This window comes from Nestor notabilis, unplaced genomic scaffold, assembly GCF_000696875.1.
Source record: "Nestor notabilis isolate BGI_N333 unplaced genomic scaffold, ASM69687v1 scaffold16148, whole genome shotgun sequence".
NCBI classification, from domain to species: Eukaryota; Metazoa; Chordata; class Aves; order Psittaciformes; family Psittacidae; genus Nestor; species Nestor notabilis.
Genome location: NW_009939764.1, coordinates 55,088 through 66,431, shown reverse-complemented (window position 1 = coordinate 66,431; position 11,344 = coordinate 55,088). Strand labels below are relative to the sequence as shown.

The following is an 11,344-nucleotide window of genomic DNA, read 5'->3' as shown; positions in this document are numbered from 1 at the left end:
AGGGAGGGCAGTGGGGCTTCAGGCCCTCAAATGAAAGAGTTGTTTTTCTCTCGTTGCAGACACCTTCCAAGTCTTCCTGATGGAGAAGATGGGCTCTGCCTCGGCGCCGGCCTGCTGGGGTTTCCTGGTTGTTATGTAGACTTCAAAGCGGTGTGACATTACTCTGCCAGTCCCTTCCTTCCTGAGAAAGGGTAGCTGCTTTCTGAGCCATCACATACCAACTTCATGTATTCCTAAGATTGTCATCAGCTTCTTGCTTTTTTGCTTTTGGTTTTGGTTTTCCTGAGGCCTTGCTAAGGTTTTATTATTTATAGGCTGTGGTAGTTATAAAGTAATTTAAGATGTTTGTACCATTCAGTTTTAATTCTCTAATTGACTCTTCTATTAAGAGACGTTGTTTTAACTTGGGAATGGTTAAATGGCCAAAGAATTCAATTATTTACGGATAAGGGCTATTTTATTTGACTACTGTTGGCCTGCGACTTAAACTTGCATCTTTTATTTCTTTTATCCTATGCTTTTTCTCTGTTATGGCTGCTGCAACAATAGTTCATGATACATCAGAAGCTGTAGAGCTCTGTGCTCCCTGTGGGCTATACCTTAAACCCATTACAAAAATGACCATCAGTGTGGCACTTCCTCAGCTGAAACAACCAGGAAAATCCATTTCGAACTGGGAGGTGATGGAAAGATTGAAAGGGATGGTGCAAACTCATCAGTTTTCCACTCTGCGGATTTCTAAAAGCACGATGGATTTCATCCGGTTTGAAGGAGAGGTTGAAAACAAAAGTTTGGTTAAATCTTTCCTGGCGTGCCTTGATGGCAAAACAATAAAGCTGAGTGGCTTCTCTGACATTTTAAAAGTCCGTGCCGCGGAATATAAGATTGACTTTCCAACCAGACATGACTGGGACTCGTTTTTCCGCGATGCGAAAGATATGAATGAAACTTTGCCTGGGGAAAGGCCAGATACTATTCACTTAGAAGGCTTACCTTGCAAGTGGTTTGCGGCGAAGGACTCTGGCTCTGAAAAGCCAAGTGAAGAAATCCTTATACGAGTGTTCAAGAACTTTGGAGAAATACGTAATGTGGACATACCCATGCTGGACCCGTACAGAGAAGAAATGACTGGCAGGAATTTTCACACTTTCAGTTTTGGAGGCCATTTAAATTTTGAAGCTTACGTTCAGTATCAAGAGTATGCAGGTTTCATTAAGGCCATGAACGCCCTGCGAGGGATGAAGCTCATGTATAAAGGCGATGATGGAAAAGCAGTGGCTTGCAATATAAAGGTGAGAAACTGCAGGCTTTCTTAGGGGAACCCATGTGAAAGACCAGGTGCAAGTAATTGTTATGTCCCTAGTGCTTAAAACCTACATCTGTATACCATAGTGATGGCCAACACGTGACACTAAAAGCACAAGTGTAGTTTTATGGAGCAGCCATAATATAATATTCAAAGGGAAATGATGGAAGAAAGAGGTGGTGTTAGACTGTGTGAACAATGTGTGGGGAGTATTGCTTTTTTTTTTTAATGAGACAGTTCTAAAAAGAACTGCTTAATGGAAGGACCAAGTGTACGAACATGACCCTTTCAATAGTTTTTAGAAAGCAATATGTATTTATATATTTTGTCATTTCACTTAAAATTCTAATTCTGAACAAGTTCAGACATACTTTAGCAGAAAGCTGACTTTAAGGCACATCGTTTTCTCTTTTGTTCACTACAAATAGAAATATTGGGGGAGAATTTCATAACCTCTGTGTTCGGTTCCTGCACTCATAATGAGGTCTGCCAGACAAGTGCCAGAACTCTGAAGTTCAATAGCATGTGGCTGGTACAGCCTGGGGAAGACACAGTTAATCATTAGTGTGTTCCCGTACACAAAGACCCCACAAAAACTTAAGTGATAACATTAATCTGTAGCACAGTTTGCTGTGAGTGCAGCGTTCTTCATGCATATGTACATACTGAGTTTTCTAGATCTATTTTTAATATAACCTCGTTGTCTTAGAAAAGACAGCTATGACAGGAGAGAACAAGACAGTCTGTTCAGATGTAGTATCTGTGAAAACACGGCCTGAAGAAAACTTGCTCCAATATGTTTGGAGGTGGTCGGTGCATGTACGTATTGGCTGTGTGAAATGTTTGCAGATCTATTTCAATATGCTCAGTAGTCATTCACCATATCAGTGGATTTCAGGAAAAAGCTTGAGTATTCCTGTGTGTAATGTGGGAACATGCAAATACTTATTCAAGTTGTACTTCAGTCAGTATAAGTAAAATACTGTAATCTTTTATCTTGTTGTCAAAGGTTGTCGGTTGGAAGCTGTTTGTACCTTGACCCTCAAGGTTTTCAAGGGGATGTGAAATTCAAAGTGTCACTTACATGCAGGACATCAGGGTTCCCAAATTTAGTTTGGCTGTGTGAAAGGAAGCATGCCTTCCTGGCAGCTATCCGGGGATCCGTATGAGAGAGAGACAGTTGCTTTCATGAATGTGCGGTCAGGACAGATCTCTTTCATACAAGGTCACAACACCTTGTCTGTCCTTTTAGCCTGTTAGTGAAACATCGTTTTATGTAGAGCCTGGATGAATTAAACTGCAGAGCATGTGCACCTTGTTCTCTGCCCCATGGTTCATGACAATGGGCCTGTGGGAATGCATTATAGACCTGCCTGCCTGCACACTGGTGGTATCTACACTAGGAGATTAGGACATTAGCCCTGGTGTCCTGTTCCAGCATGCAGCTAAACATGGCCAAGGTGTGCTTGTATGTCCTATAAGCTGAGCACTTTCCCAGATCTCAGTGCTCAGATGTGTGTAACATCCTTTTCTTTTGTGTTCCCAATCTTGGACTTGGAGCTTCAGGCCAGTGTACCTCAATTTGGGAATCTTGATGTTAGAATTGGTGAGGAGGCACTTGGTTAAACCAGGTGCTGAATGTTGTACAACTGTTTCTTCTGCTGAGTTTAAGGATCGCAGTTTTAGGCAGAAAGGGAGGCCTTTATTTAGGCTCATTTCTATCTAGTGCTCTACAGTCCCTAACAGCATACAGGAGTTGAAAGAGTTCTGTATGTTCCTGTTCTGACAGGTTGGAAACATGGGACAGCCAGGGCCTAAACCACGCTAGGGTTAATTTTTTTAATGTCAGACATATACAGAGGTGTAAACTGGTACCTGATTGTTCAAGTGTGCAGGCGTAATAGTACTCTGTACTTGCTCTGGGCACAGAGGGAAGTTCCCTTTGTTTCGAACAGGTTTTATTTTTCTGATTTTTACTTACATTGCATTTTGGATACCTTTGTGCTAGATTAAAATTGTTGGGGGTTTTGCAGGTTGTCAGGGATTTACTTTATTTTTTTCCCCTGCCTACTTATTAAAACTGTTCTCAATTGCATCCTGTAAAGGTTTCTTTTGACTCAACAAAACACCTCAGTGATGCATCAATTAAGAAGCGTCAGCTTGAAAGGCAAAAGCTTCAAGAGCTTGAAAAACAGAGAGAAGAACAAAAACGTAAAGAGAAAGAAGCTGAAGAAAAACAAAAAGAGGAAGAAAGGTATTTATCGCTTATTGCTCAGTCATATTTTTAGCAGTCAGGCATAACAAAACTGTAGTCACTCCTTCATATCAGCGTCAGTAAATAGAAAATAACTATAGACAAGTTGGCTTTCAATTTCTACTTCTGTAGCTAAAGTGAAACACTTAAAACTGAGTGAGAATGTTGTGTTCCTTTTGAGGAAGTAGGGTTCAGGGATTATGACATTTGGAGAAGAGTGGTTTACACTTGGGTTTTTCCCCCCCATGAGCTCTAATTCCAAGAGCTGGGAATTTACATGATGCGTAGTCATTCTGTAGTGGAAAAACGTGCGTTGTAACTGAAGAATAGAAAATAGTTACTACTAAGTAACTTTGATGCTATAAAGCTCATTTGTTCTATCCATCAGTGTTTTTCAAGGAAAGACATGAGATACAAGCATATCTTAACAGTGACATTTTAAGAAAATATGTAGGGGTATAAATGTCATAAGACATTTGCTATTCAGAATATAACCACGACAACACAAATGGAGCAAGTTGTTTCAGAGGTTGTATGGTTTCTATTTGCCTTGACGTGTATGAATTCTCACGGCTTAATGTTTAGTTATTAAACAGTTTCCGAAACTGTAAGGTTATCTAGATTATCACTAATGTTTAAGTTTAGTTCAGAATATTAAATCTGAAAAATACTCAATTTCCTAAAAATTATGCCCTTAGACAGCTGATCTCGGAAGCCCTCAGCCTTTCACATAAGCTACCATTTTGTCCGTGTGACTGAAATAAAAACCACCAACCTCTGCACACATTAATTGGCTTGGTAGTTTTCTCACTATGATGATTCACTGCCCAGTTGCCTGATGTGTTGTTATTATCTGTGGTTGAACTGGTTTAAAAAAATAATAATTTCTGTTGTAGCCATGTTTTATGTTTGGATCCCAATTTGTTTTAAAATATTGGCAGGCTGAGGATTGTTTACTACCACAATGAATGATGAAAATTTTCACTGTTTTCTACTTCTGTTTTTCAGTAATCAACAAGCCTCACTTAGAAACAAATTTACTTGAAGTACAAAATACATTTTTACATAGAGTAGAAGTCTAGAATTGTACCTGCCCTAGATAAGGTAAAAATATTAATCTCTTTCTAGGAAGCAGAGAGAGCTTGAAGAATATGAGAGAGAGAGAAAAAGAGAAGAAAAGCTGCGCAAGAGGGAACAGAAACAGAAAGATCGTGAAGTTCGGCGAAACAAAAAGCAACTTGAAAAGCTTCAAGCTGAAGAACAGAAAAAACTGCAAGAAAAGATAAAGTTAGAAGAAAGGAAGCTCCTGTTAGCTCAGAGAAATCTTCAGTCTATTAGACTAATTGCAGAACTGCTAAGCAGGGCAAAGGTAACTTCAATATTTATTTCAGAAGCTAATGAAAAATCCAGCAGCACAAAGCTTTTTACTGACATGGGAGGGGCTAGGGAGTGCTGTTCATTAAACGACAGATTTAGTACCTCTTCAGATGCTATTTCTTAGATGGAAAATTCAGAAAAGTGCAATGAAACTGTATTTCTCCCTTGGTAAAATATGCACAAATAGGTAAATGGAAGAGTGAACTTAAACGTGAAGTCCTAAGTAGTATTTTTTATCTGTAAACTAATCAGCATGATTGCTCTTAAGTGTAGTAAAAGAGTGTGTAAGCATGATGAAGTGAAATAGGGTAAGATGCAGGGCTACTTATTTCTAATTTGAATCTGTTTCTTGTCTGGCTTTCAGCAGTTCCGTTAACTATTCTGTGCTGTTTTAGCAAATGAGCTTTCATTGACTGATGTTTGAAAATGTGTAGAATGATTTTTCTGTAGGAAAAGGTTCTGTCAGCGAAGGTTTTGAATGTTAGATCCTGTCTCTCTGACGATATTTTTATTTTTCGCTGGAACAGGATATCATTTGTTTAAGACTTGGATGAAGTCATGTTAGGGTGTAATGTATGTTAAGTATTTTCTGTAGAAATGAAAAACTGTGTGCCAAAGAACAGTATTTTTCCTTGATGCCAGTGTACCTGAGGAGAAGTTTTGACCTCATACAATGCTATGTGGTCAGTTACATGCTAAGAGAAGGGAGGAATACTTCTTGCAGGCTTTGTAACTTAGCAGCTGTGAAACAGAAAGGTTGTCTCATCAAATAGAGCAGTGTGTTTCTTTCACTCCCAGAATTTTGAAGTCTACACTAAGCCTGTCTGGGTCAGAATAAAAGACAAAGTTTGAACTTTCTTTTTCAGTACCATGAGTTTCTAAAGTGGTTGACAAAATGAGAATCAGTTTCTACTTAATGTATGTATTTAATTATTTGGACCCATTTGGTTTTTATGGACCCATTGTAAGGTCATCTAGGAACCACAGAATGCAATAATCTAAGAAAAATTAATGTTTTAAATTTGAAACCTTCAAGCGCTGCCCCTGATAAATGTATTTTAATACTTCAAATTTCACTTGTTCTAGCTTGTGTGTTACTCTCATCATATCAAGGAGCCATAAAGACCAAGCTTTGGTTTTGCGTTACCAAACAGATGGGAGAAATTAACACTCAAAAGAGTTTGCGGACTAATATTGGTGTCTCACCTAACAACAGTTTTGTGTTAGTGTGGTTTTTTTGTTTGTGTTTTCTTTCCCTTCAAGAAAGAAACAATCTTTTTTTGGCAGGATGGTTCTGTTTGTTAGATTTTATTTTCTTGCCAAATTGCTACTTTTATGTTATGGCATAACTTGAAAGCATGAACAGGTCTACAGATATTTTTTTGTTTACTTTTACCTTTGACTATCTTTCAGACAGTAAAGCTTTTGGAGGAAGAACAGAATGAAGAAAGGATTTGTCTTCAGCAGCTAGAGGAGAGACGAAGGCTCCAGGAGGCTGAACTCAAACGTGTGGAAGAAGAGAAGGAAAGAGCACTGGGGTTGCAGAGAAAAGAAAAGGAACTGAGGGAAAAACTACTGAATAATCTTCTGAGCAAGAAAATGGATGCAGTTAATCAAAGCAAAGAAGAAACTGAAGCATCTCAGTCTGATGTGCCGAAAACCTCTAGTGGTGTTCCACACACTGTGTCTTCCAGCTGCATCACTTCTACCTCAGGGCAGGCTGTTACAAGCAAACTGGCTTCCAGCTCTCAAGGTGACGTAGCAACCTCTGAGAGTGTAAACGCTCAATGCAAGTACTTGAATGGCAACATTCATGACAAAGTTCATGTCAAAGAAGGTCAGAAGTTTCATACCACAAACTCTGAGAGGTGTTCTCAGAAAAGAAGTTCAGGGGTACTTTCATGTCTTCCTGTCAATAACCAGCAGCAGAAGAGCCTCTCTAGCTATGACCAGAATACTTGCAGGAAGGACTCGCGTTGTGAGCAGGGCAAACATAGCACAGAGCCAATAAGGAGAAAGAGCCGTTCATGTAGCAGCATAAACACTGATGAGAGTAAGGGTAAACGAGAGAGGAACAGACACAGAAGAGATGAGAGTTACCAGGATGAAAAGCGCAGGAAAGAAAGGAGGTATTATAGACACTCTAGCAGAAGTTACAGCCCTCGACGAAGCCATAGTCCTCGTCGAAGAAGTGTAAGCCCTAGACGTTCACGTTACAGAAGAACTCACAGTAGGGAACGTAAACGAGACAGACGAGAAAGAAGTCGTAGTCGCAGAAGTGTGAGCAGGAGGCGGAGGCACCGGAGATCACTGAGTAAGCAAAGGAGTACTTGGAGTGGATAGTGGAGGCATTGGCTTCTTGGAGAGGCTGTGGTTGGACAAAAAGGCCAGAAAGTTGTAAACGAGACCTCATCGGTGTGACTGCTGTAGAAAACACGTTTGTTTCAAGCAATGGTTGACTTGCATCTAGTCCCTGAAATCAAGAAAATAGATGCCTGATTTTTTTTATGTTCCTTCATGCTTTGTTGTCTTTTTCTAGGTTTCTACCACAATGTATAGGTATAACCACCTGTGCTTGTGCTCGAGTTCCTACAGTGCTAAAAGCCAACCTGTTTTCTTGGTTTTCAGTTTTCTAAACCTTAATTTTAGTCAATTTAGTTTTTATCTCTGTATCACCTAGTTTGGCTTGAGAAGTACTGGGTGTCATTTATAGGAACTCCAGATGTGACAAGCTATTACATACAGATTTGATTTAAAATGTTTCCTGGTGCATTCAATGAAATCACATTTAACAGAGTAGAGTTTTTGCTGATTGAGATGCATAGCAGGACTTTTGCATAGTTCTTAAAACCGACTATAGAGATATGCAGGATATCTTTTTCTAAACTGCTATGATTCCTTCATATGTCTAGGGTGCCAAGCTTTGATGCCCAAATTATTCTGGCATGTAATGCTGTTGGTATACTACTACTTTCCATGGAAGAGAGGTGCACTGATGTAGGAAGTAAGAAGCAATGGTAAAATGGTTGAAAAGTTGTTCTGTTATTTTGTTGACATATTTGGCTTTGTAACTACTTCAGGTGGTGTAGAACCAATTGAAGCATTTTTTCAGGTACATACAGAGGTAGCCATTGTCTTTTGATAAGGGGCCTTCTTGCTAAATTATTTTTACTTGTGGTGTTGGAAAGTAAGGCTGCAGTGTCTCTTATTAAATTCATTTAAGAATACTTCTGCTTCTGAAATGCAGCTCAGGAATATTAAAAGCTATAACATTACAGTGAAAGAGTTTATTTTGCCTTTTTATGGTGAAATTAAAAAGAAACTGTTTCCAGTGAACTGAAGTTGCTGTTTTCATATGTGAGTGTATTAAAATCTGCAAAAGTGTCATGCGAGAACCCATTCGCTGAAAAAAAATCGCTCAACACATTTGAATAATGAAGCTCAAACACTCTTCTCGATGGTCCTATGATGTACAGCTATGTCAACTGTTAATTCAGCAGGATGCGTGCTCCCTGTCTTCAGCTTTCAGATGCCATTTTCATCACAATGATCCATCAAATCAAAGTGCATCCCTTTCCTGCCGTGCCTGAGGAGCACACTGGGGCTGCAGCTCAGCTGGATCCCTGGCTGGCTGATTTTGCATTACTTTCAGTGAATTCAGGCAGGGGTTGTTTCTTACTAGACCATGCTGTTGAAAGCTTGTAGTTACTAGCTGTGGAAAGAAAAGGTAGACATTATTTTGTCTTCCTGGTAATTCATTGTTTTAATGATCTCCAATTAATTATATTAGTTCCTAAGTTTTTGTGACTTCTTCTGTGAGTTTCATCACTGTCTTGGGGGCCGAGAGCTAAACAGACTTGACTAATCATCTCAACACTAGTAATTTCTTGAATACTGAGTAGTTGCTTTCTGTACAAAACACATTCTGTTCAAGTGTTAAAGGCCTATCTCCTTGATGGTAAGCTCACCTTCAGTAATGATTTAGCTAAAATCCAATCTACTGTTGGTTACAAGTGTTTCATAAGGTGGGTGGGATGCCTGTTTGTAAATGCATGCAATTCTGCTTAGCCCACTCTTAAATAGTGACACACTGCCCATGGTAACACCACTTTGAAGTGTATTCTATCTGCGGTTATGCAAGAAGTTAAACTAATGGCTGTTGGCACCAATGTCTTTGAGCTCCTGATTAGATTTTTACTAGAATTTCTACAGTGTATTTCTATTTAGATTTCCACTGGGATTGATGTGTTGGGTGGGGGTCTTGATGGTGTATTATGTAAGTAACCAGGGAGATGCTGGTTTATGATGCTACTTTCAGGAAGTCGTCAAGCTATGAATGCAATATCATTGCCAAGAATAGAAGCAGTTAAAGTAGTGGCATTCACCAAAAAGTGTTGGAGCGGTATGAGAAGAATCCAACAGATGCTGTTACTTGATATTAAAAGAAGACTGTGCTTGTTGGGCTTTTTTTCTTGAGAGAAGGCATGGAGCAGGTTTCATATCCCACCCCAAAATGATTAAATTCCATAAGCTCCCCTGACATCTAGGGCAATTACTAAGGCCAGAGAAGAGAGCTGTGGGGAAGATGTTCAGCTGTCAAGTTTTGATAATTGTTCAGCTTAGCACTGGCTTCATACAATGTCCTGAAAGTGCAGTAACGTGAAGTAACTCGGTTGTTTATAGTGCTTGTATTATTTCTTTTTTTCACAGCAGCCTCAGGAAGAAAAGTCTGAAAGTACTTTGAAGTTACTTGCAAATACTTACTTTCCAAAATGTAGAGGGAATGTGGAAGAAGTTCTCTTTCAGTCAGCCAGCTGAACCCTATCAAAACGTCTTAAAACTCCTAGTACCTAAAGATGCCTAATAACTGCTCAGTGCAGAGTTTTATCTAGTCTTAACACTTACCAGTGTTGTTGCTCCAGGTATGTAGTTTACATCAAAGCTCTCCAAAACCTTTTAGGTACTGAATCCTCTGAAACAGATATTGAACTGTGTATCCTTGTATTGGGTCTGCTGTGATGGAGTTAACTTACATAACACACTTCTTAGCTGCTGGTGTGGTGCTGTGTTTTGGATTTGTGACACTGTTGTTAACACAGCAGTGCTTTACCTATTGCAGAGCAGTGCTTGCACAGTGTTAAGGCTGCCTCTGTTTCCCATTTTATGCACATCTGCCCCCTGAAGGGGTAGGCTAAGGTTGGGAGGGGACACAGCTGGGACAGCTGACCCCAGCGGAAGAAAGGGATATCCTCTGTAATATAGCATCATGCTCAATAATAAAAATGAGGGCTTTTGTCTTTCCAAGGTTGCTTCAAGACAATCTGGGCATCAGTTTGCTTGTGGTCTTTATTGATGATGGGCTTTCAACTGCAAGGAAACTTTGAAATACTTGAAACTGTAATCTTTACATAAGGTCACAAATATAAATTATGTCATGACCAATATCATTTATTCGGTTTTTAATTATGGCTGAGGTACGTGCTTGTACAAAAACCTCAGTGACGCCATAACATCAAGAATATAATTTTTGATAGTAAACAATTGCTCTTTGTTCTGTATTGATTATTACTCAGTACATGTCTACCAATTATTTTCTAGGGGTCTTAGCGTTTGAAATGAAAGAACCTAGAATACCAGCAGGCTTTATAATGTCTTCTAGAAGGCGAAATACCAAAGTTGCTGATACTTTTCCCTGCTCTGAAAGAATGTTGTGATGCCAGTTGCTTAAATCTGACCTGTTTGCTGACTTTCAGGAGCTGTCTAAAAGCAGATAAAATTAGTTGGTCTTTTTTCTCGCATTTCAGTGTATGTGTGAGTGACCTTGAATTCATATGAAAAGATAAGTATTTAATGTCTACCCTTTGCTGGGTTAGCTGCTTTGAAGCAATGTCCTTTTGAAATTCACTTCAAAATTTGGTTAACAAACTTTGGTCTAATTAATGGAGGAGTTCCAATAATCAGTTACTGCTCGTTTAATTATTAAATGTGCACTGCTCAAACCACACTGCAGTTACAGGCTATGATATAAATGTTAAGGAAACTTCATGAAGAGTAAAGGATTTAGCAACTAATACTTATTAAAGACATACCAAATTAATAAATACTTCTGAAACATTGCATTTATGTTGGTATGGTTGAATGTTGGGTAGAGTCTAACTTAGCTACTATGCTACCTCTACTTTCAGACCTGTAGCTACTAGAAATCCAATCAAATGAGAATGCCTGCAAACTGGTCAGAGAGGATTATATACCAGTAGTAACCTGACTTCCTCTGCCTAGGCTTGTTACGAGTTGCATGTTGCTTGGGACCCATTCCGTCAAAGTTACATATCTTACTCCATTTTTCTGTCAATATTCAGGGTTTGGTTTGGTTTTGGTGGCTTTGTTCCAGTGGGTTGTAAGGTTGG

The 11,344-nt window shown here is 39.2% G+C and overlaps 1 protein-coding gene across 1 annotated transcript; it reads left to right on the top strand.

The window, feature by feature from the left end:
- Positions 1–296: 296 nt before the first annotated feature.
- On the top strand, positions 297–7,280 carry AKAP17A (A kinase (PRKA) anchor protein 17A). The gene is made up of 4 exons (XM_010020032.1): positions 297–1,292; positions 3,412–3,560; positions 4,689–4,929; positions 6,351–7,280. Exons 1-4 carry the CDS (start codon positions 531–533, stop codon positions 7,278–7,280), a joined length of 2,082 nt encoding a protein of 693 aa, XP_010018334.1. The 5' UTR covers positions 297–530.
- Positions 7,281–11,344: the final 4,064 nt, after the last annotated feature.

Coding starts and splice junctions, on each gene's coding strand:
- AKAP17A (XM_010020032.1), top strand. CDS start 531: ATGGCTGCTGCAACAATAGTTCATGATACATCAGAAGCTGTAGAGCTC. Junction 1,293..3,411: donor CAGTGGCTTGCAATATAAAG/GTGAGAAACTGC, acceptor CATCCTGTAAAG/GTTTCTTTTGACTCAACAAA. Junction 4,930..6,350: donor AACTGCTAAGCAGGGCAAAG/GTAACTTCAATA, acceptor ACTATCTTTCAG/ACAGTAAAGCTTTTGGAGGA.